Source organism: Ranitomeya variabilis, chromosome 6 (assembly GCF_051348905.1).
Source record: "Ranitomeya variabilis isolate aRanVar5 chromosome 6, aRanVar5.hap1, whole genome shotgun sequence".
Lineage (NCBI taxonomy): Eukaryota > Metazoa > Chordata > Amphibia > Anura > Dendrobatidae > Ranitomeya > Ranitomeya variabilis.
The window spans coordinates 525,005,025-525,029,931 of record NC_135237.1 but is presented as its reverse complement, the minus strand read 5'-3'; the positions used below and the strand labels follow the sequence as shown (position 1 = coordinate 525,029,931).

Here is a 24,907-nt window from a genome sequence, read left to right as displayed (position 1 = left end):
ACCGCTGGGGGCGGGGTAAACTCAACAACTGGATGGGTCTGTGTGATGCTCAAAACCGACTGAGACGGTTCTCTCGACAGGTAGGGCAAGGCAACGTGCATGACATATCCCGTGATCCCACGTGTATGACAGGTGTTCAACCCTACAGGTGTGAACAGAGGGGGGGGATATGTGATATATGTGATGCAGTAACCCCTGTAACAGGTAGGGGGCGCTGCATGGTCTCCCCGGGATGTGCACGGAGTTGTATTGAGGCCGTGAGAATTGACCTGCAGTGATGTCAGGATCACGTGACCAGCCCATGTGATCCATTACCGTGGGTGTGGTTACAGGTACATAACGTGACCAGGGTGTGGGTCACATGGTCCTGTGTGGTTCCAGTGTTGGACCTGGAGGGTCCAAGTGCAAAATCCCTGAGGGAGTTCCTGAGGGCTCGGTGTGTTCCTGTGTTGGAAGCCTGAGAGGGGGCTTCCTGGAAAGCACCTGCTGGCGTGGGAGGTCCTAGTAGGAGGACCGGATCCCGGAGCAGTGCACAGTGGAACTGGGGAAGCTGGAGTCCTTCGGTGAGGTCTGGACTGACTACTGTATGCCGGACAGGCAAGTTGGGGATCCCTGTTAGGCAGCTTACCCAGAAGAGTGTTGACGGAGTCTGGGGAAGCTGGAGTCCTTCGGTGAGGTCTGGACTGACTAGTGCGTGCCGGCCAGGCAAGTTGGTGATTCCTGTAAGGCAGCTTACCCGGAGGTGCGGATTGGCAAGGAGTCAGCAGGTGTGGCCGGAGCTCCCGTCAGGTATCGTACAGGCCGGTAGTGCTTGTGAAGTTCTATGAACTGTGTGGTCTCCCTTGGGAACTGGTTAAGGGAGGACCAGCGTGTTAGTGACCGTGAGGCAAAGCCGTACACTGAAGTGTTAGAAGCTGCAAGTAAATATGACCAGTTGGTGCCTGTTGTGTTTCATGTTATGAACTGTGCGTACCCCGGTTTATGAGGCTTAATAAACCGCATGGACTGCTTTGTTTTATAAACCCGTGCCCGTGTGCATGAATATCGCGGCCAAGTGAGTGTCCCCCAACACTCTCAGTAAGAGAAACCTTACAATATATAATATTGCTCTGAAGCTTTTTATTTTAATTGATTTCAATATATAATAGTCTAATTGTTGGAATAGTCAGTGTTCTCTTAGATTCTATGCCAATCATCAGGAGCTGTACAATTGTCAGAGACGGGGGATTAACGCTTATGTGACCTAAAATGTAATGGTCTATGTGGGCAAGCCTGTAATTGGCTCGTGTAGACATCTTGGAGATCACCGGACTAACGGTCAAGACACAAGGGACCACCTTCTAAGACAGTGATTTTCAACCAGTGTTCCGCATGGTCGGGTGTGCCGCGGGGAAAGTTCCCCAAACTATGGTGCCCCCTTTGTTTTGTTCCCCGGCAATGCGCAGCGATGCGCAGTCACGGAATAACACATGCGCGAGCTTTGAACGCTCGCGCGACTTAATGACGTCACCGAGGCCGGCGCGTCATCCTGAGAGCGGAGAGACTCTCGCATTTGCCCGCCGCCAAGGTAATGCCCGCCAATAATGCTGTGTATAATCATTAACCCCTTCCCGACCCATGACGCCACGTAGGTGTCATGAAAGTCGGTGCCAATCCGACCCATGACGCCTATGTGGCGTCATGGAAAGATCGCGTCCCTGCAGATCGGGTGAAAGGGTTAACTCCAATTTCACCCGATCTGCAGGGACAGGGGGAGTGGTACTTCAGCCCAGGGGGGGTGGCTTCACCCCCCCATGGCTACGATCGCTCTGATTGGCTGTTGAAAGTGAAACAGCCAATCAGAGCGATTTGTAATATTTCACCTATGAAAATGGTGAAATATTACAATCCAGCCATGGCCGATGCTGCAATAGCATCTGCCATGGCTGGAGACCCCGATCTGCCCCCCCCCCCCCCCCCCGCCACCGATCGCCTCCCCAGTCGTCCTTTCTGCCCCGAACTCCTGTCCGCTCCCCTCCTCCCTCCTGTCCGCTCCCCTGGTCCTCCTGTCCGCTCCCCCGGTCCTCCGATCCCCCCCCCCCCCCCCCCCATACTTGCCTAGCTCCGATGTCCCTCCCGGTGTCCGGCCGTCTTCTCCATCGGCGCCGCCATCTTGGAAAATGGCGGGCGCATGCGCAGTGCGCCCGCCGAATCTGCCTGCCGGCAGATTCGTTCCTGTACATTTTGGTCGCTGTGATAAGTTCTATCACAGCGATCAAAATAAAAAAAAATTGTAAATAAACCCCCCCTTTATCACCCCCATAGGTAGGGACAATTATAAAATACAGAAAATATAATTATTTTTGTTTTTCCATTAGGGGTAGGGTTAGGGGTAGGGTTAGGGTTGCACTTAGGGCTAGGGTTGCACTTAGGCCCAGGTTTCACACTGAGTGAGTATAAATACATTTAGAATCTATATTATTAACTATATGTAGAATATGTACTGTTTTAGTGTCATTTTGTGCCATTTTGGTTGGTGGTGTGCCCCGGGATTTTTTAAGTATAAAAAGTGTGCCACGGCTCAAAAAAAGGTTGAAAATCACTGTTCTAAGATATCCATATGCTCTAATGTTGTGAATTCTGCTCTTGGGCTCCCTCCGGTGGTTGTAAGTGATAGCGCTGCTGTCTCTGAATCACAGCATTTATCAGGTGTGTTCACTTTTTGCAATTTTGACTGGGCTATTTAGTCTTGCTTCACCCTTTAGTCAGTGCCAGTTGTCCATTGTTCCTGGAGGATTCACATCTCTGCCTGGTCTCTCCTGCTTTGCAGTTCTTTTCAGCAAAGTTAAGTTCTGGCCTTGATTTTTTGCTGTCCACATGCTGTGTGGCCTTATTGTTCAGTTTTTTTCCATGTTTTTTTGTCTTGTCCAGCTTGGTCTGTATAAGGATTTGTTTAGCCAAGCTGGTATCTCTGGAGATGCAGATATACCCTCCATATCTTTAGTTAGCTGTGGAGTTTTTGTATTTTCTGTGGTGGATATTTTCTAGTGTTTTAATACTGACCGCATAGTACTCTGTCCTATCCTTTCTATTTAGCTAGAAGTGGCATCCTTTGCTAATTTCTGATTTCAGTCTGTGTATGTTTTTTCCCTCTACTCTCACAGTCAATATTTGTGGGTGGCTGCCTATCCTTTGGGAATTTTCTCTGAGGCAAGATAGTTTTCCATTTTCTATCTCTAGGGGTAATTAGTCCTCCGGCTGTGTCGAGATGTCCAGGGAGCGCTAGGTACATTCCACGGCTACTTCTAGTTGCGGTGTTAAGTTCAGGGTCTGCGGTCAGTACAGGTACCACCTTCTCCAGAGTACGTCTCATGCTGCTCTTAGGCCACCAGATCATAACAGTACAACTGGCCAACAATGAGTTAACCGCATCTCAGAAGAAGGGAAGGAAAGTGCTGAGCCATTTTTTTTTTTTCTGTAGTCTGTTGTGGTTTTTTTTTCCCTTCCCTCTTTACCTCTGGGTGGCTCAGGAGTTCGGCGCTGGTATGGATGTTCAGGGATTGGCTTCTCGTGTGGATCAACTTGCTGCTAGAGTACAGGGTATTTCCGATTATATCGTTCAGACTCCGGTTTTAGAGCCTAGAATTCCAACTCCTGATTTGTTTTTTGGGGATAGGTCCAAATTTCTGAGCTTTAAAAATACAGTGCCTACAAGTAGTATTCAACCCCCTGCAGATTTAGCAGGTTTACACATTTGGAATTAACTTGGCATTGTGACATTTGGACTGTAGATCAGCCTGGAAGTGTGAAATGCACTGCAGCAAAAAAGAATGTTATTTCTTTGTTTATTTTTTTTTTAAATTGGGAAAAGTTTTTTCAGAGGGTCATTTATTATTCAACCCCTCAACCCACCAGAATTCTGTTTGGTTCCCCTAAAGTATTAAGAAGTAGTTCAGGCACAAAGAACAATGAGCTTCACATGTTTGGATTAATTATCTCTTTTTCCAGCCTTTTCTGACTATTTAAGACCCTCCCCAAACTTGTGAACAGCGCTCAAACATGGTCAACATGGGAAAGACAAAGGAGCATTCCAAGGCCATCAGAGACAAGATCGTGGAGGGTCACAAGGCTGGCAAGGGGTACAAAACCCTTTCCAAGGAGTTGGGCCTACCTGTCTCCACTGTTGGGAGCATCACCCGGAAGTGGAAGGCTTATGGAACTACTGTTAGCCTTCCACGGCCTGGACAGCCTTTGAAAGTTTCCTCCCGTGCCGAGGCCAGGCTTGTCCGAAGAGTCAAGGCTATCCCAAGGACAACAAGGAAGGAGCTCCGGGAAGATCTCATGGCAGTGGGGACATTGGTTTCAGTCAATACCATAAGTAACGTACTCCACCGCAATGGTCTCCGTTCCAGACGAGCCCGTAAGGTACCTTTACTTTCAAAGCATCATGTCAAGGCTCGTCTACAGTTTGCTCATGATCACTTGGAGGACTCTGAGACTGACTGGTTCAAGGTTCTCTGGTCTGATGAGACCAAGATCGAGATCTTTGGTGCCAACCACACACGTGACGTTTGGAGACTGGATGGCACTGCATACGACCTCAAGAATACCATCCCTACAGTCAAGCATGGTGGTGGCAGCATCATGCTGTGGGGCTGTTTCTCAGCCAAGGGGCCTGGCCATCTGGTCCGCATCCATGGGAAGATGGATAGCACGGCCTACCTGGAGATTTTGGCCAAGAACCTCCGCTCCTCCATCAAGGATCTTAAGATGGGTCGTCATTTCATCTTCCAACAAGACAACGACCCAAAGCACACAGCCAAGAAAACCAAGGCCTGGTTCAAGAGGCAAAAAATCAAGGTGTTGCAGTGGCCTTGTCAGTCTCCTTACCTTAACCCAATTGAAAACTTGTGGAAGGAGCTCAAGATTAAAGTCCACATGAGACACCCAAAGAACCTAGATAACTTGGAGAAGATCTGCATGGAGGAGTGGGCCAAGATAACTCCAGAGACCTGTGCCGGCCTGATCAGGTCTTCTAAAAGATGATTATTAGCTGTAATTGCAAACAAAGGTTATTCCACAAAATATTAAACCTAGGGGGTTGAATAATAATTGACCCACACTTTTATATTTAAAATTTATAAAAATTTAACTGAGCAACAAAACTTTTTGGTTTGTAAGATTTATGCATCTGTTAATAAATCCTGCTCTTGTTTGAAGTTTGAAGGCTCTAACTTATTTGCATCTTATTAAACCTGCTAAATCTGCAGAGGGTTGAATACTACTTGTAGGCACTGTAACTGTAAACTGTTTTTTGCTCTGAAGCCCCGTTCCTCTGGTGATCCCATCCAGCAGGTTAAAATTGTTATGTCTCTGCTGCGTGGTGACCCCCAGAATTGGGCATTTGCCCTGGAACCTGGGAATCCGGCGTTGCTTAATGTAGACACCTTTTTTCAGGCGCTTGGGTTATTGTATGACGAACCTAATTCAGTGATCATGCTGAGAAGACCTTGTTGGCCCTGTCTCAGGGTCAAGAAGCGGCAGAATCATATTGCCAGAAGTTTAGAAAATGGTTTGTACTGACTAAATGGAATGAGGATGCCTTGGCGGCAATCTTCAGAAAGGGTCTTTCTGAATCCGTTAAAGATGTTATGGTGGCCATTCAGATTGATCGGCGCTTGCACGAGCGCAGAGTTGTGCACGCTATGGCATTGTCTTCCGAGCGGAGTCCTGAGCCTATGCAGTGTGATAGGATTGTGTCTAGAGCTGAACGACAAGGATTCAGACGTCAGAAAAGGTTGTGTTTTTACTGCGGCGATTCTGCTCATGTTATTTCTGATTGCCCTAAGCGTACCAAGAGAATCGCTAGTTCTGTTACCATCAGTACTGTACAACCTAAATTTCTGTTATCTGTGACCCTGATCTGCTCATTATCGTCATTTTCTGTCATGGCATTTGTGGATTCAGGCGCCGCTCTAAACTTAATGGACTTAGAATTTGCCAGACGTTGTGGTTTCCCCTTGCAGCCTTTGCAGAGTCCTATTCCTTTGAGGGGCATTGATGCTACACCGTTGGCTAAAAATAAACCTCAGTTTTGGACACAGCTGACCATGTGCATGGCGCCAGCCCATCAGGAAGATTGTTGTTTTCTGGTGTTGCATAATTTGCATGATGCTATTGTGCTGGGTTTCCCATGGTTACAGGTGCATAATCGGGTATTAGATTGGAAATCTATGTCTGTGACTAGTTGGGGTTGTCAGGCGGTTCATGGTGACGTTCCTTTGATGTCAATTGCCTCCTCCCCCTCTTCTGAAATTCCTGAGTTTTTGTCTGATTTCCAGGATGTATTCAATGAGCCCAAGTCCAGTTCCCTTCCACCACATAGGGACTGTGATTGTGCTATTGACTTGATTCCAGGCTGTAAGTTCCCTAAGGGCCGACTTTTCAACCTGTCTGTGTCAGAACATACCGCCATGCGGAGCTATGTTAAGGAGTCCTTGGAGAAGGGGCATATTCGGCCATCTTCTTCACCATTGGGAGCAGGTTTTTTTGTTGTTGCCAAAAAAGATGGCTCCTTGAGACCCTGTATTATTGCCTCTTGAATAAGATCACGGTCAAATTCCAATACCCTTTGCCTTTGCTTTCTGATCTGTTTGCTAGGATTAAGGGGGCTAGTTGGTTTACTAAGATTGACCTTCGAGGGGCATATAATCTTGTTCGTATTAAGCAGGGTGACGAATGGAAAACTGCGTTTAATACGCCCGAAGGCCATTTTGAATACCTTGTGATGCCATTCGGACTCTCTAATGCTCCATCTGTGTTTCAGTCCTTCATGCATGATATATTTCGGAATTATCTTGATAAATTCATGATTGTATATTTGGATGATATTTTGATTTTTTCAGATGATTGGGAGTCTCATGTGAAACAAGTCAGGATGGTATTTCAGATCCTTCGTGATAATGCCTTGTTTGTGAAGGGGTCTAAGTGCCTCTTTGGAGTACAGAAGATTTCTTTTTTGGGCTTCATTTTTTCTCCCTCATTTATGGAGATGGATCCGGTTAAGGTTCAGGCCATTCATGATTGGATCCAGCCCACATCCGTGAAGGGCCTTCAGAAATTTTTGGGCTTTGCTAATTTTTATCGCCGTTTCATTGCCAACTTCTCCAGTGTGGTTAAACCCCTGACCGATTTGATGAAGAAAGGCGCTGATGTGACGAATTGGTCCTCTGCGGCTGTTTCTGCCTTTCAGGAGCTTAAGCGCCGATTTACTTCTGCCCCTGTGTTGCGTCAGCCGGATGTTTCTCTTCCTTTTCAGGTTGAAGTTGACGCTTCTGAGATTGGGGCAGGGGCCGTTTTGTCTCCGAGGAATTCTGATGGTTCCTTGATGAAACCGTGTGCCTTCTTTTCTCGAAAGTTTTTGCCTGCGGAATGCAATTATGATGTCGGTAATCGTGAGTTGTTGGCTATGAAGTGGGCATTTGAGGAGTGGCGACATTGGCTTGAGGGGGCCAAGCACCGTATTGTGGTCTTAAATCAGATTCTTATGATCGGTCATCTCGAGTCTGCCAAACGGCTGAATCCTAGACAGGCCCGATGGTCCCTGTTTTTCTCCCGTTTTGATTTTGTGGTCTCGTATCTTCCGGGTTCTAGGAATGTTAAGGCTGATGCCCTCTCTAGGAGCTTTTTGCCTGATTCTTCTGGGGTCCTTGAGCCGGTCGGTATTCTGAAGGAAGGGGTGATTCTTTCTGCCATCTCCCCTGATTTACGACAGGTTCTTCAGAAATTTCAGGCTGATAAACCTGACCGCTGTCCAGTGGGGAAATTGTTTGTTCCTGACAGATGGACTAGTAAAGTGATTTCGGAGGTTCATTGTTCTGTGTTAGCCGGTCATCCTGGGATTTTTAGTACCAGAGATTTGGTTGGTAGGTCCTTTTGGTGGCCTTCTTTGTCACGGGATGTGCGTTCTTTTGTGCAGTCCTGTGGGACTTGTGCGCGGGCCAAGCCTTGCTGTTCCCGCGCTAGTGGGTTGCTTTTGCCTTTGCCGGTCCCTGAGAGGCCTTAGACGCATATTTCTATGGATTTTATTTAGGATCTTCCGGTTTCCCAGAGGATGTCAGTTATCTGGGTGGTTTGTGACCGGTTTTCTAAGATGGTTCATTTGGTACCTTTGCCTAAGTTGCCTTCCTCTTCTGATTTGGTTCCGTTGTTTTTTCAGCATGTGGTTCGTTTGCATGGCATTCCGGAGAATATTGTGTCCGATAGAGGTTCCCAGTTTGTTTCTAGGTTTTGGCGGGCCTTTTGTGCTAGGCTGGGCATTGATTTGTCTTTTTCTTCCGCATTTCATCCTCAGACAAATGGCCAAACCGAGCGAACTGATCAGACTTTGGAAACTTATTTGAGATGCTTTGTGTCTACTGATCAGGATGATTGGGTGGCTTTCTTGCCATTGGCCGAGTTTGCCCTTAATAATCGGGCTAGTTCTGCTACCTTGGTTTCACCCTTCTTTTGTAACTCTGGTTTTCATCCTCGTTTTTCTTCGGGGCAGGTTGAGCCTTCTGATTGTCCTGGGGTGGACTCTGTGGTTGACAGGTTGCAGCAAATTTGGGCTCATGTTGTTGACAATTTGGTGTTGTCTCAGGAGGGGGCTCAGCGTTTTGCTAACCGTCGTCGGTGTGTTGGTTCCCGGCTTCGGGTTGGGGATTTGGTCTGGTTGTCTTCCCATCATGTCCCTATGAAGGTTTCTTCCCCTAAGTTTAAGCCTCGGTTTATTGGCCCTTATAGGATTTCTGAGATTATCAATCCAGTGTCTTTTCGTTTGGCCCTTCCAGCCTCTTTTTCCATCCATAATGTTTTTCATAGATCTTTGTTGCGGAAATATGTGGTGCCCGTTGTTCCCTCTGTTGATCCTCCTACCCCGGTGTTGATTGATGGGGAGTTGGAGTATGTGGTTGAGAAGATTTTGGATTCTCGTTTTTCGAGGCGGAAGCTTCAGTATCTTGTCAAATGGAAGGGTTATGGCCAGGAGGATAATTCTTGGGTTGTTGCCTCCGATGTTCATGCTGATGATTTGGTTTGTGCCTTTCATTTGGCTCGTCCAGATCGGCCTGGGGGCTCTGGTGAGGGTTCGGTGACCCCTCCTCAAGGGGGGGGTACTGTTGTGAATTCGGCTCTTGGGCTCCCTCCGGTGGTTATAAGTGGTAGCGCTGCTGTCTCTGAATCACAGCATTTATCAGGTGTGTTCACTTTTTGCAATTTTGACTGGGCTATTTAGTCTTGCTTCACCCTTTAGTCAGTGCCAGTTGTCCATTGTTCCTGGAGGATTCACATCTCTGCCTGGTCTCTCCTGCTTTGCAGTTCTTTTCAGCAAAGTTAAGTTCTGGCCTTGATTTTTTGCTGTCCACATGCTGTGTGGCCTTATTGTTCAGTTTTTTTCCATGTTTTTTTGTCTTGTCCAGCTTGGTCTGTATAAGGATTTGTTTAGCCAAGCTGGTATCTCTGGAGATGCAGATATACCCTCCATATCTTTAGTTAGCTGTGGAGATTTTTGTATTTTCTGTGGTGGATATTTTCTAGTGTTTTAATACTGACCGCATAGTACTCTGTCCTATCCTTTCTATTTAGCTAGAAGTGGCCTCCTTTGCTAAATTCTGATTTCAGTCTGTGTATGTTTTTTCCCTCTACTCTCACAGTCAATATTTGTGGGGGGCTGCCTATCCTTTGGGAATTTTCTCTGAGGCAAGATAGTTTTCCCTTTTCTATCTCTAGGGGTAATTAGTCCTCCGGCTGTGTTGAGATGTCCAGGAAGCGCTAGGTACATTCCACGGCTACTTCTAGTTGCGGTGTTAAGTTCAGGGTCTGCGGTCAGTACAGGTACCACCTTCTCCAGAGTATGTCTCATGCTGCTCTTAGGCCACCAGATCATAACACTCTAATTAGCATTCAGCGTACTTGGCTACATGCAGGATAGGTGATGGCTTATTGATCAGTGGATATCCAACCACTGGGACCTACATTGATCAGCAGAACCGGGACACTTTTATTCCAGTGAGAACCTCCATTCCATTCATTCCATATTGAGCTGTTGAGCGCTGCACTTTACTTCTTCTGACATCGCCTAAGAGAATGAATGGAGTGGGGGTCAGGCATCTGACCTAGCATAATTTATCGACGATCCCGTGGATAGGTGATGACTTGTTTTCATCAGTGAACCCTTTAAAGGCCTCTTTCACACACCTTTTTTGTGACTTTGGTGGAGGGAGAGATTGGGCAGGATGGAAATGCCATGAATTTCATGAATTTTTAAGAGGATAGGGAGCACTTGGGAAAAACACACCTAGAGCAAACTGTTTTGTCTAAAAAAAAAAAAAAATGCTTCCAACTCAATAAGGAAATTGCCACAAGGAGTTATTTGGTTGCCTTGTAGGCTGGCGTGCCTATCCATTTTTGCAATCTGTGCATAGATTTTATACCTCTTTCTGTGATGGCTTCTGTATGGGGAGTGGGAACTAAAATAAGTCTTGTGTGGAATGAAAAATAGCCTATTGTGTTGCAGTTAGAAGTTTTGCTCACATTTCTAATACAATCACACCTGTGAATGTAACTTCATGTTCTCATATTGTGGTCACCTAGACAAGGAGTCACTTGATGATGGACGAGTTTTCATCTGTTTGGTTGGATTAGAAACCTGAAATTCTGCTTGGTTGTGTGAAAGAAGGGTGGGCACCATCCCGTCTAATTAGACTCCTTAGGAGCCACCTTCAAAAAGATTAGATATAGGCTACTTTGGCCTCAATGATGTTCACTTGATGATGCTTCTACTGTATTAAAAGAAGCAGAGTCTAGATCACGTTAAGTAATTATCCCCCTCTACTCCTCCTTGGTCAGGCCTCATGTGGAATACTGTGTACAGTTCTGGGCACCACATTTTAAAAAAGACATTGAAAAAGCTTTAGCAAGTTCAGAGAAGAGCGACCAGGATGGTGAGCGGACTAGGATCTGGGAATGTTTAGCTTGCAAAAAAGAAGACTAAAAGGAGACTTAATAGCTGTCTACAAATATCTGAAGGGATGTCACAATGTAGACGGAGCATCCTTATTCTCATTTGCACAAGGAAACATGAGAAGTAATGGAATGAAACTGAAAAAGAGAAGATACAGATTAGATATTAGAAAAAAAGTTTTGACAGTGAGGGTGATCAATGAGCGGAACAGGCTGCCATGAGAGGTGGTGAGTTCTCCTTCAATAGAAGTCTTCAAACAGAGGCTGGACAGACATGAGATGGTTTAGTGAATCCTGCACTGAGCAGGAGGATTGGACATGATGACCCTGGAGGTCCCTTCCAACTATAACATTCTATGATTATATGGCAGGACTATAGAAGTAAATAGGGTCACATTGCAACACCTACAGAAAAAATGCAACCCCATTAATTGTGCTTCAATGTAGTCACGAGCCGACCTCAGTTGTGCGATAGATGTCGCCTCCAAAGTTGCCTTGTATCCCTAGCCTTATGGTGGGTACAGGCTGGCCTGCCAAGTCGGAAATTGTGGATGTTACTGGATTTGTGTGCTTTCGTGTCTCCACATAGTGGATGGATAGAGACGCTGCTTACAGTTTACATGTGATTTAGTCATTTTATTTTATTTTTTCAAATGGATTAAAGGTCCGTGTGTAAAATCGCTGCTGTACATTGGGTCACAAAGTACAGCCTTAAGGCCCCCATACAAATTAGACTAAACTCGATATCAGTGGGCTCGCCGACAGTCTGATGTATATTGAGGAGTTTTCTAACTCTGCTCTGACAGATGATGTCTGAGGAAACAAGGATCCGATATATCCGAGATTGGCTGGCGCTAGTGGAATCTGACAGCTCTCTTTCTTAGAGAACACCGGAGAGCCCTAGGCAGAGCATTTAGGAGCTGCATGCCCATCCGTTGCCCAAACCGTCAGCTATCTATTGTGTATGCTCCCAGGCTTGGCTCCTGGTCTGGGAAAGGATAGACTGCGTTGAGGCATGTGGAGGTCATCACAATGAGGTGTGGGATGTCCTATGGTGTTTTCAGGTTCTGGGCAATAGGCTCAGAGTTTGGACGGCTAGAGTTCTACCACGTCTAGTTAAGGGCTTGACGGCCCCAGATTAATTTTTCTCTGTGATGTACTTGTTTTCTGTATGAAGATAATCTGATTTCAGACAGATTTGAACCTTATCCACTGTTTGGGAATGAAAGCCCTTTGTGTGCCAACCACCTATCCCAGGAGATGGCGACCCCGAAAGCTGATTAGATCTCATAAGATACTAATGTAGAGTTTAGCTTTAATACTAACCACAATGACTATACTTAATACCATGTGTGGAGCACTGAACGAGTATTGTTAGCCACGGTGTCGTCCTCCGAGGACTGCTTCACTTTTTCACTGTTCTAGTATTAGAATATTTATGTGCTCGTCCTCCACAGGCATCGGAGTAACAATTTGTGCCTTTGATGTTCTGCAGACTTGTGCATATCATAAGGAACAATGCGAGAAATCTGTACTGTATAATTTATACGCAATAGGTTTTAGGAACACCATTAACCCCTTAACACTACACGACGCTGTATCCATCATGAGCACTGGTAAACTAGCTCTCCGCAATGAATATATTCATCACATACACAGGTGGGTTCCTGCAAAAACTGGGGGAATCTGTGAGAACACGATCCCTCTATTTAACCCCTTAGATGCCACTGTCAAGAGTGACTGCGGCGTCTAGGTGTTTAGACACGGGGAGAAGCTTGACGGGTTGGAAAAACACAAGTACATAAGTTTATTTCTATGTACAGTATATAGAATGAGTTATATCTTATGTTGCTCAGATTTATCATCAGCACACTAGATTTCCATTGCCAATTTTTGGAGCATTATATTGAGGTTTACGACACTTATTTGCTTTGTGATCACCCTATATTCACCTGCTCAGCCTGCAATCCTATAAAAATCATGGTGCATATTATGCTTAAACCAAGGGAAAATACCTGCATCTGCTGGGAATATTACAAGCCCTTTTACACATAACATTAACTTCAATTTTTTCTTTATTCTTTTTTTTTTGTCCCTCTTTCCATGTTGCTCTTTCTACCTTTCTAATCATTATCCTGAGGATCAGTATGTCTCGTGCCTGAGGATAAGCCTGGCTGTCAGACACATCACCCGTGAACAGAGCGCCGCCGCACTTCTCTTTTCATCACTACTGTCTTTGACGATTAATATTTAATTTGTGAGATGCCATGCAGAAATGACACTTAAAAGATACACGGGCAATGTAATTTATTCAGTAATTCTCAAGTGGACCTTTCCCGGATTAGAAAAGCTTGAGAATGTAGAATACGGCACTCGTAAAGAAAGTCCTTCTGCTGCACGCCAAGATCACTCATCGAGATATCATGTCTGATATGTGACAGCGCGGCAGATGCTGAGCTAGATGTGTGCAGCGCGGTCCGGAGGAGCGCGCCTGGAAATATCCGGCCCCCATCTCTACATTTTATGGGACAAGTTAGCAAAAGTTTTACCAGGAAAGTATTCTAATTCTTGCCTTAAAATAGGTCATAAATAGGTCATCGATAGATGATCAGTAGAGTCCATTCCAATCAGTGGATAGAAGGTTGGTGGCTTTCCCTAGTAGAGTACCAATCACACTCATATGGGAGTGTTCAGAGCACCGCTGCTCTTCAATTTACTCATCTTGGGACGCCCGTCATATCAATAACTTATGCTGAGGATAGGCCATCGGTGTAAAATCCCAGATCGTGAAAAGTTCTGCAAGCTTCTGTTTTACTGCTTCTCCGCCCACAGGAATGGCCTCTTAATTTTGGAACGAAATTGTGCAGCCAATCGCCACCATGGGTGCAGATTATGTCCAGCCGCACCGTCTGATCTCCCCTGATATCAACACTGTCTTACAGTAAAGCAGTGTTTGTTGCCCATAGCAATCAATCGGAGCAGTGACGCAGTGTTGGGGCTGCCACAGGTGCCGTTGTTCTAGGTGCAAAATTCTTAGATTTGCTACATTTTTTTAAATAAAAGTAGAACTTTTTTTATTTCTTTTATCATTTTGCAGTTCTAAGTGGCAGTGCTAAAGTGGAAGATTTGGGGCAGTGCATGTGCCTTGGACTTCTACCCCGGTGCCCCGGATCTCCTGGCGAGAGCCACAGTTTGATTCTGCAGTCCAGCACGGAGTCTATGGCTCTGCCCCATCACGCTCCATCCTGAAGACGGCAGAGAGCTATAGGCTTATATCTTCAAAAACATGAGCGTCTTGATCTGACCTTCTCTGAGGAACCGGAAGTGATGACCTCCCGACCATCAGTCATCTGAACCTGCAGCCAAATAGTGGCCTCACTGGTCAAATGACTGATGGTTGTGAAGTCCTGCGGAAGGCTAATTACGAGATCAATGCAGTTTTTGTTTTTTTTTCAATTGCCTATGTTATCTGCTGTCCTACTGCTGATTTATTACTCAAGGTAAAATCACGGGGCATTTAAAGGGAATCTGTCACCTCAAATTGGTGGGATATTTAAATTACTTTTTACCTGTTCGATGGGCAGCATTTCATCTTCATTTCTCCACCCCGTCCGTCCCTGTTGTCCGCAATATGTTAGTGAATTAGAGTACGTGTGCTCCATAGTTGGCGCGTGTGCAATGCAATCTTCGGTCGCGCACGTGCAGTATGATCTGCCCAACTGCGGGCAAAGCCGAAAAGCATTACTGCGCATGCGCCAGCGCACTATGTCCTGGAAGTATTTCGCTGTGTTCTGGAACATAGTGCGCGGGCGCATGCGCAGCAATGCTTTTCGGCTTTGCCCACAGTTGGGCAGAGCATACTGCACGTGCGCGACCGAAGATTGCATTGCACACGCGCCAACTATGGAGCATACGTACTCTAATTCACTAACATTTTGCGGACAACAGGGACGGACAGGGTGGAGAAATGAAGGTGAAATGCCGCCCATCGGACCGGTAAAAAGTAATTTAAATATCCTGCCAATTAGAGGTGACAGGTTCCCTGTAACCATTTAGTTACTCAATTGTAACTAAAGTTCTGGGGTTGATGATACCTCCATTAATATAACAGTCACTTCTTAAAATATTTATACGTATATTTATTTCCATTATTTTTGGTCTTTTTGCTTTATGAGAATCACATTTTGTTTTGTTCTGCCCATTAAATATCATCAAATGTTGTTTTTTCTACATTACAAAGTCATAGATGCATGTTTAACTTATTGATCTTTTGTCCAAACTCATGATTATCTGTTATACCTTGTGTAACTTATTGAAATGTCACATCCCTTTTGGGATAGATTTGTTTTTCCTTTGCATCATGCTGATTCCCATTTCCTTGCATTTTTAACTGTTTCTGATAAGTGGGACCAGCGCCTGAAGTTTTGACTTCAGCTTGATTAATTATAGCCACTAATTGGCACATGCCTAGTATAAATGATGGCTCACAATGATCCACCTCAGTTCTCCTATGAATAAGGGTGTTGTATACACCTGAAACGTGTCCGATTTCCTGAGGTTTCATTTTACCATGTTTTAATCTGTTTTTCAATAAAGAAAGATTTTCCTTATATCCTGGATGGATGTGCCGACGCACTTTCTTTTCCTCCATTTTTTTTTTGTTTGTTTCCACCTGGGCTGTGGACTTGTCATAATTGTCTATCTTGTGAATTGAGACTGTGGGGGAGTTAGAGGATCTTTTTAAGAAGGTATATAAAGTGGAATTTAATTTTATTCAAGATACTTAAAGAAAATTGATCATAAAAGTTTTGCTTCCCAATTTGAGCACTGTAAAACAAGGGCCGATATCCTGATTTCATCCCTGGGTCACTTGCTGTGTTCATTAATGTAGTTTTGATGAAATCACTGTTATATCTGCTGCGGCTCTGCTAGTCTTCTCAGTAATGAGCTCTGTCGCACCTATTCTGCACTATTGACTACCGTTTTCTGTCTGCACTGTACATAGACAGGAATCTGACAATGAATATCAAGAAATATCTGCAGCTTATTACTGAGAAGACTAGCATAGATGCAGCACATAAAACAGTGTTTTATGAAATCTATAGCAAGAAGCCCCATAAAGTGACCCAACATTACAATCAAGTTTTTTTCTATTCTCACATGGGGCATCAAACACCTGGTGACAGTCTCTTTAAGTTTCTGACCCCATTGAAGATGTCTTGTCAAGTCTGTACCCTATTTTCCCACAGGTAAATCTAGGCGGCAATCAATTCCTTTTCTCACTTGTTGCTGCTCCAGAAATGATGCCATGCTTTTCCTTGAGACATGATGTGGACGCTCTTCTGTGGCAGCCAGTTTTGAACCAAGGTGACAATTTTTGGGAACATGCAGCGACATTCAATGCTCTCGGTAAGCTGTCAATGATGAGTACTTGGGGGGGATATTTAAGGACCATGTCAGCTTTTGAATTAAAATGCAAATAAGGCTGAATAACCATTCAGAGATCTGAAGCCTCTGTCACTCCAGCTCTGTTCGCCGACCAGCGCCACCTCCACTGCGTGACTGACAGCTCCTTTGCCTGAAGTCACACAGCTTAGAGGATGTCAGTCAAGCAGAAGGAGGCGGCGCTGGGTGGGGAATAGAGCTGGAGTGACAGAAGTTTACGATCTACCATTATCATTTGCATATCAATTTAGATGCTAATTTTTCCATGCAAAGGTTATGCTTGACTTGTCTTTGAAAGCGCTACACACGCATATAAAGTATAATTAGTGACTCATCCCTGGAATCAGGGTCTCGTGCCCTATGTCAGGCAGCTCTCAGATTAAATGGCCAAAACTTGCTGGCAGATTTCCTTTAACAGTTTAAGTAAAGTGGATGTGACTTCCTGAAAATCAGTTACCATTGCATTTAAAGACGCTTCTGAGCTGTTTTTTGGTGTAATTTTTCCTATAGCCTTCCAGAGGGAGCCTGAAAAAAATGTATCTAAAAATGTAATTCTGTTTTTAAGTGGAGAATCCCAATGTTTGTGCACTAAAAATGGCATTTAAAAGACGCATCAAATCTGCACCAAAGAAACGCCTAAAAATGGGGGAAATGCTTCAAAAAGATGGAGCAAAATTGCAATAATCAGACTAGATTGCTATCACTTATTTTGGTGAGAAAAATTAATGGGGAAAAAAGTACTATTTTCACATGTGAGAATATGGCCTATTGGATCCTTTTGGGTAGATCCAGATGCAACAAAAACTGCAATGTGTTTTTCCTAAAAAATAAATCCAATCTGAGCTGGACATGCCGTAGATTTAATGGACTCTGTCATCTTAGTATAAGTGTTCACACCAAGTACAGGCGCTCTGTGCTCCCTCTGCGTGGCCAAATAATTAAGTGCACCTTCCCTCCCTGTTTTCCCTCTATCTCCACCAACCCTCCCCTTCTTTGATTGACAGCTCTGGCTTTATAGAAGCGTAGAAAGGTGGAGATGTTCGGCCACAACAAGGGTGCACCGAGCTCCTATACTTGGTTTGAACAGTCATTTTGTGCCGACAGCCCCTTAAAATTATTCAGCGCCGGTTAATTTCTTGCTCAGGAAAATGTATTAGAATGAATGGAGTGATTTGTTTACTAGACCACTGCTGCAAAGTCCTAGGGACCGACTTACAGAGCTTCATTAGCTATGCATGTCCTATGATTTTGATTAGCGGGTTTGCTGGACAGCTGCTCCTTTAAGTGGGGGGCTCAGGACCCTATTCTCCTAACCAATAATGGTGGTGGGAACACTAATGGTCAGAGACTTATCCTCTGTCCTGTGTAAACTGTAGACACTGCCCCCGCAGGCCCTGTGCAGTCATAACACAAGGTGTAGGTTTTGGCTGGTGCCTATATTGCCCCCGTACCACAGGGATGTGGATTAGATGCCATTCTTAGAACAGTATGAGTTCACTTCTCTCTTGACTTCTTTCTTTAATTTTTGCTGTATATATTTTTTTATTTCTTCACACTTTGTACGGGGTTTGTCACACTGGGTTGTTTGCCCAGAAAATCTGATCATTTAATTTCAATACTGCACATTTCGCCATAAACTTACACATTAGCCGATGGCGCTCCTCCATCCGTAGCCGGGATTCTGCAAATGAGAGGAAAGTGTTTAAGATGGTGTGAAAATAAAATTGGTGTTGTGAGCTGAGGTTGTGTTAGATTAGTGGACTGCTGCGTCCAGGCTTATAGCGGTAACACATGGATGTCTCACAGGTACTAGCCCCGTACAAGAGCCAACTAATGCCAGGAGCACCTAGGGGGGCCGTGACTTATAAGCCTGCCGTATAACGGATTCTGTTTCTATGGCAACAGAACTTGGGAATACATCACAGTTTAGTTCGTTTCAACTTATATATATATATACACAAACATCAATACCGTCCTAGTGCGGGATAAGACCACGGAGATATCGCTATAAAATGTGTGTGATGTACAGTTCACAAGCATTGCATATAATGATCCAAAACTTTACTTTGCTGTCTGACCGGGAAGAAATGGTTGGCAACATCCTTAAATCTCACGGTAATTGCTAATTTTCCAAGTTATCCAAGAACCTTCCAGAAAGAGAGGAGAACTCTTTGACGTTGTAAAAATGTAACCCATTGACGCTGGCGGAATTATGTTTTGTTTTTCACCGGATCGCCCCATTTGAAGATTATTCCACGTTTTTTAGTATATTCTTTTTTAAAGTGAATGACCTAATTCAAAACTACTACTACAAAGCTACAACTCACTGATACCGCAAGAAAGCAAGTTCTCATACGGATACGTCGATGAGAAAAGTTTGGTTATAGGTAGAAGAGAAGAAAAAACTAAATTACCAATTGAAATATTGGAATTTTATGAAGGTTTTGAATGGGGATCAGCTGCAAGACGTCACATTGCCCATGATCACCAACTCATGGTGATCGGCTGCAGGAGAAATAGTGACTATTCAGATAGTTGGCACAGGGAGGGTCCGGATCTGAGGTTTCCTATGACATCTCTATGCCCTTGTAATCAGTTGGCTACTATGTAACAAGGTGGCACAGGGTGGTAGTCGCAGGCGAGTCTACTACAACAGTCAGTCCACACCCCGGCCCCTTGCATATAAAATGTCAGTTCTGATCCCAGCCTTGGGTCACAGTGGGTTACCTCAGTCCTGCAGCTGTTCTCCACAATGGGACGACGTCCTCCGGATGAACCACACTTCACACTGTATAGGTCCCAACAGTGGCAACTTGTATTTTAATAATAAAGGTGTAAAAATGAACAAGAGATGAATAATTCCTATTATGTCCCTAGACACAGCAACGGCTGCAGCAGCAAAGTCCATGACTCTCAGCAAGCTCTCCGGAGCCAGAGTCTCTGTTGGGGCACCAACACAGTCCTTGTGCCCGCTGCCCGACAGTCCTCTGGCAGCCTATGTCCTCCCCAACCAGGATTCAGCTCCGTACCAGACTGGGATCCACTTATAACCAAGACGGGGGCTCCTTCTGTCCCAAGCGGGGACACACCTGTGCCCCAGATGGGAACACACACCCTGCCTCAGGTTGTCTGGCCTGGGCTCTGAGCAGGAAGCAGGAGCTTCCTGCTCCCAAGAGGCTACAAGTCCAGCCCATAAAGTTAACCTGTCCTGGCCCTGCCTCTAACAGATATAGGAACATTCCAGACACAGCACACTAATACATAGAATACAGTAACATACAGGTACATAACATTAATACAGTGAACTGCACGGGATCAGCACATAGGAGAGAGGTGAAGCAATGGGGTACTCCGCCACCTCCTGACAACTACAGTATGGGAACTAAACCTCCAGGCAATCACATGTGAGTGGGGGCTGCATTCTACATCATCTCGGGCTAATAGAGGGCTACTGATGGGAGAACTATTATATATTGTCATAATTGGGTATATAGAACGGGGTTGTCCTGATGCCTTCTGTATGACTTTGTTTGTTTTTTCTTGTTACTTGTGTTTTTTTAATACAACCTTTTGTGTTACATTATCTACACACTGTCTTCAGATAATTCCATTTTACAGATGCAGTAGAGCGGAGTTTGTCACTTACCATTAGTCAGCCCTATATAACTCCACTCTGCTACGTGTACAGAAAACCATCTTCTTGGCTTTAACGTTTGTGTCACTTTCCAGGATACGTCCAAGCATCAAAGCAAGACAAGAAGTTTTTTACCTGTGCTCCAAACTTTTGCTACGCTGCCCTGTGCGAGTGCGTCCGGCGGATATTCATCTATCGCCAGCCAACCCCTATGTCCACGGTATTGTACAACAGGAAAGAAGGCAGACACGTAGGACAGGTTGCTAAGCAACAAGTAGCGAGTCTGGAGAGCAGCGACCCCATCTTAGGATTTCAAGCTTCCAACGAGCGACTGTTTGTTTTAACCACAAAGAAGTTATTTGTTATACGGGTAAATACTGCCGGCTAATGAGCCATCCCTCGCGTCTTTCATCTCTGTTCACTGCCGGTTACAATACTCGTACATGAGCCTTTGAAGTTCGTATCCAGGCGGCTGCATTTTATAAATGGTTTCATAATCTTATTCTTCACCAATAAAATATTAAAAGCCAATGTATCCCGTATGGCATATAATCGACTGGAAATTCTGTGAGTCCCATAATTTATTACATGAATGAACAGAACTCCAGTTGCTGCAGTGAAATGGTGGCTACCACAACTATTGGATGACCTCAAGGTTTCTCATGGTGGCTTATGATCATTCTGAATGGTTGCATATCACCAGCAAATTTTCTGTTACAGGGAAAGATTTAGGGCCCTCAAACACATTAGATAAACCTCTGCCAAACCAACGAGTTCTGCAGAATCAGCTGAACATTTAATGTATAGGGGGGCTTCCAGCTGTCCTCCAATTGATGATGTCAGGGAAGATAAGAATCGGAGAGGAGAGGGGTGGGTTTGAACTGAATTCTTGATCCTTTTGTTCTGCAGGCAGAGGAGTTTGCTCAACCACCACTTCATTCATTCTGTTGGCTTGTCTCGGAGGCCCCATAGAGAATGAATGGAGCGGTGGTCGAGCCAACCTGCACCATTTTGTAATAAAAATTTCCCAATCTGCCAATTAGTCCAGGTCCCAGTGGTGGGACTCTCACTGATCAATCAGCAAGTTATCACCTACCTAGTGGATAAGTGATAACTTGTTTTACGTGGGCAACCCCTTTAAACCCAAAGATCCATTTAGACCATAATTTTATCATAAACCAGCATTCTTAAGAGCGCTAGTTTCACGTTTATCTCTGTGTAAACAGGTTGCCAGCCACCCTCTAGTGAAATAATCTTTAGTGTTGCAGAAAAGATCATCATTCTCAACTGCATATCATGCGTATTGTTTATCCAGGACTCGTGCTGCTGAGAACAATGGCAGCCTATGTGAACTGAATGATCTATTGCAGATCCTGTAGGTTACATCATTATAGTGGTCTACCTATGTGAGCAAGCTTTTAAACAACTACTGTATAGGAAAACAAGGTTCTGATCGATGGTCGTTAGTGCTGTCAGTAGGTTTCTGTAAGCCATCCCTGGCTTACAGAAACCGACCGTCACTAAATGACCATCGAAAACTAAATGACCAACGAAAACTAATTGACCATTGAAAATGACCTATGGCCCTTGATAACCTTTTCTCCAGACCCCTGACAGATTCTTGGGGATCACAGAGCCCGGGCTGGTGGTCTAGTTTTGCTGGCCACCAGCCCTTTATGTCCTTCTTGCACTTAAAGCACACGTATGCAGCATTCGCTATTGAACGCTGTGGTGCATGCATAGACTTATTAGGTCCTGATGCTGGCCAGCGGACATACTCTGTAGGCGTTGCTAGCACGCGATGCGCACCCTCCCACAGGTGAAGGCGGCAGCCTTCGTGTCTGATGTGATGTACATGTTCCAGACACACTGTCTCTTGTGATGTACATCAGAGGTGTCAAACTGCATTCCTCGAGTGCCGCCAACAGGTCATGTTTTCAGGATTTCCTTAGCATTCCACAAGGTGCTGGAATCATTCTGTGCAGGTGATTAAATTATCACCTGTGCAATACAAGGAAATCCTGAAAACATGACCTGTTGGCGGCCCTGGAGGAATGCAGTTTGACACCTCTGATGTACATGCTCCAACCCCACTGTCTCCTGGGATGTACATGCTTCAGCCCCACTGTCTCCTAGGATAGACTATCTCCAGCTCCACGGTCTCCTAGGATGTACATGCTCCAGCCCCACTATCTCCTGGGATTTATATGCTCAAGCTACACTGTCTCCTGTGGTGTACATGCTCCAACCCCACTGTCTCCTGGGATGTATATGTGCCAACTCCATTGTCTCCTATGTGATGTACATGCTCCTGCCCCAGAATCTCCTATGTGATGTATATGTTCCAGCCCCAGTGTCTCTTATGAAATACACATACTACAGCCTCATTGTCTCGTGTAATGTATATACTGCAGACATTCTACTGTTTGAGTTCTACAAATGTTATGTGAGCAGTGATGAATTTCCCACTGTGAGTAGACATTTAGTGTAATATACATCTGTCTTCAGAACAACTTACTACTGCGAGTTCTTTACAAAGCTTATCAGCACAAGGAGTTGACTGTGCTACAGACCAACACAAACCTAGAAAAGCAGTTGCAAGTAGCATCATCATCATTACCACCTAACCTCACACGTCTCGCCAAAGAGAAGCACTTCCAGACATCCCATTACTGGTGAGTTAATTATTTGTTTGATCAAATAATCGGAGACCATGACCTGTGGGGATGGAGATAAGAAACCCTGACCTATTTGACCACTGCAGCCAATCAGTGGCCTAAACAAATACATCAGAGGTAACATCCCCACTGCACAATAAATAAACATTGACAGGTAGGGTTGAGCGAAACGGGTCGATCATTTTCAAAAGTCGCCGACTTTTGGCTAAGTCGGCGTCTCATGAAACCCGATCCGACCCCTGTGCTTGTCGGCCATGCGGTACGCGACTTTCGCGCCAAAGTCGCGTTTCAATGACGCGAAAAGCGCCATTTCTCAGCCAATGAAGGTGAACGCAGAGTGTGGGCAGCGTGATGACATAGATCCTGGTCCCCACCATCTTAGAGAAGGGCATTGCAGTGATTGGCTTGCTGTCTGCGGCGTCACAGGGGCTATAAAGGGGCGTTCCCGCCGACCGCCATCTTACTGCTGCTGATCTGAGCTTAGGGACAGGTTGCTGCCGCTTCGTCAGAAGCAGGGATAGCGTTAGGCAGGGTCCACTAACCACCAAACCGCTTGTGCTGCAGCGATTTCCACTGTCCAACACCACCTTCGGTGTGCAGGGACTGTGGAAGCTATTTTTTTTTTTTTTTTCCTCAGCGCTGTAGCTCATTGGGCTGCCCTAGAAGGCTCCGTGATAGCTGTATTGCTGTGTGTACGCCACTGTGGAAACCAACTGCTTTTTTCAAAGCACATATCCTCTTGTTCCTTTCTGCACAGCTATCTTTTTTGTTTGTCCACACTTTTTATTTAATTTGTGCATCAGTCCACTCCTATTGCTGCCTGCCATACCTGGCTTAGATTACTGCAGGGAGATAGTAATTGTAGGACAGTCCCTGTTTTTTTTTTGTTTTTTTTTTTTTGGGAGATTAAGATTGGCATTTCTGCTACAGTGCCATCCCTGTGTGTGCCATCTCTCACTGAGTGGGCCATAGAAAGCCTATTTATTTTTTCCGTGATTTGTGTTCTAAATTCTACCTCAACACAAAAACACTACATCAATCAGTGGTAGAAAAATATTGGCCTCAGTCAGGGCTTGTGTGCCACTGCTGTGTGTGCTATCTCTCATTCAGTGGGCTATAGAAAGCCTATTTATTTATTTATTTTTTTTCTTATTATTTGGTTTCTAAAGTCTCCCTGAAAAAAAAAAAAAAATAAAAAAACAGTGGGAGAGTAATATTGCCCTTTCAGCTTGTGTGCCAGTCTTGACTCCTGGGTGTGCCACCTCTCTCTCTCATTCAGTGGGCCATAGAAAGGCTATTTATTTTTTTGGTTTTTTTAATATTATTTGGTTTCTAAAGTCTCCCTGAAAAAAAATAATAAATAAATTAGGTGGGAGATTAATATTGACATTAGTGCTTGAGTGACAGTCCTGCGTGTGTGTCATCTCTGTGATTTTGTGCCACAGAAAACAGAGTGTGTAACATTGTGCCTGATTTTCCTTGTGGTCTCACCAACCTGTTAAGGGATATTGAAATCATACTGAAGTTATAGCTCACCGTGTAAGTTGTTTGACAGCAACAAATAAAGTTACTTTGGTTAAGATTTTAAAACAATGAGGAAGTCTGGTGCAAGAGGTCGTCGTGGGCGTTCATTGTCAGCTGGTAATGATGGTAGTGGTAGTGGAGCATCAGGTGGTCGTGGGGATAAAAATATTCCACCTAAGTCTGGAGCTGTGGAGCCAGTTTCGTCGTCAGGCTACACAAGGCCTCGAACGCTCTCTTTTCTGGGAGTAGGAAAACCGCTTTTAAAGGCGGAGCAGCAACAGCAAGTTTTGGCTTACATTGCAGACTCAGCCTCTAGCTCTTTTGCCTCCTCTTCCGAAACTGGTAAATGTAAAAGCAGCGCGTCGCTTGTGGATGTTCACGGTCAGGGACAAGTCGCTTCCTTGTCCTCCTCAGCAAAAACTACAACAAGAGAGAAGGATGCAGCAGGCGACACAACGGGTCACTCCATGGAGCTCTTTACACATACCGTCCCTGGCTTAGAAAGTGAAACATTTAACAGGCCATGCCCATTACAAGTATATTCTGACATGGAGTGCACTGATGCACAGCCACAGCCAGAGTACTATGCTGCTCCTTTGACTCAGACCACCACATTGCCCTCTCAGGGTACAGATCCACAATCAGA

General features: G+C 45.0%; 1 protein-coding gene across 2 annotated transcripts in view; it reads left to right on the top strand.

Annotated features, from left to right (window-relative positions):
- Window positions 1-20,590, top strand: part of NUDCD1 (NudC domain containing 1) — a 172,933-nt gene extending 152,343 nt beyond the window's left edge. For both annotated transcript variants that reach the window (XM_077271082.1, XM_077271081.1), the window contains 2 exons: window positions 16,230-16,389; window positions 20,155-20,590. In XM_077271082.1, coding sequence (XP_077127197.1) covers window positions 16,230-16,389; window positions 20,155-20,447 — 453 coding nt within the window. In that variant the 3' untranslated portion in view covers window positions 20,448-20,590. The remainder of the gene's footprint in view (window positions 1-16,229; window positions 16,390-20,154) is intronic.
- Window positions 20,591-24,907: the final 4,317 nt, after the last annotated feature.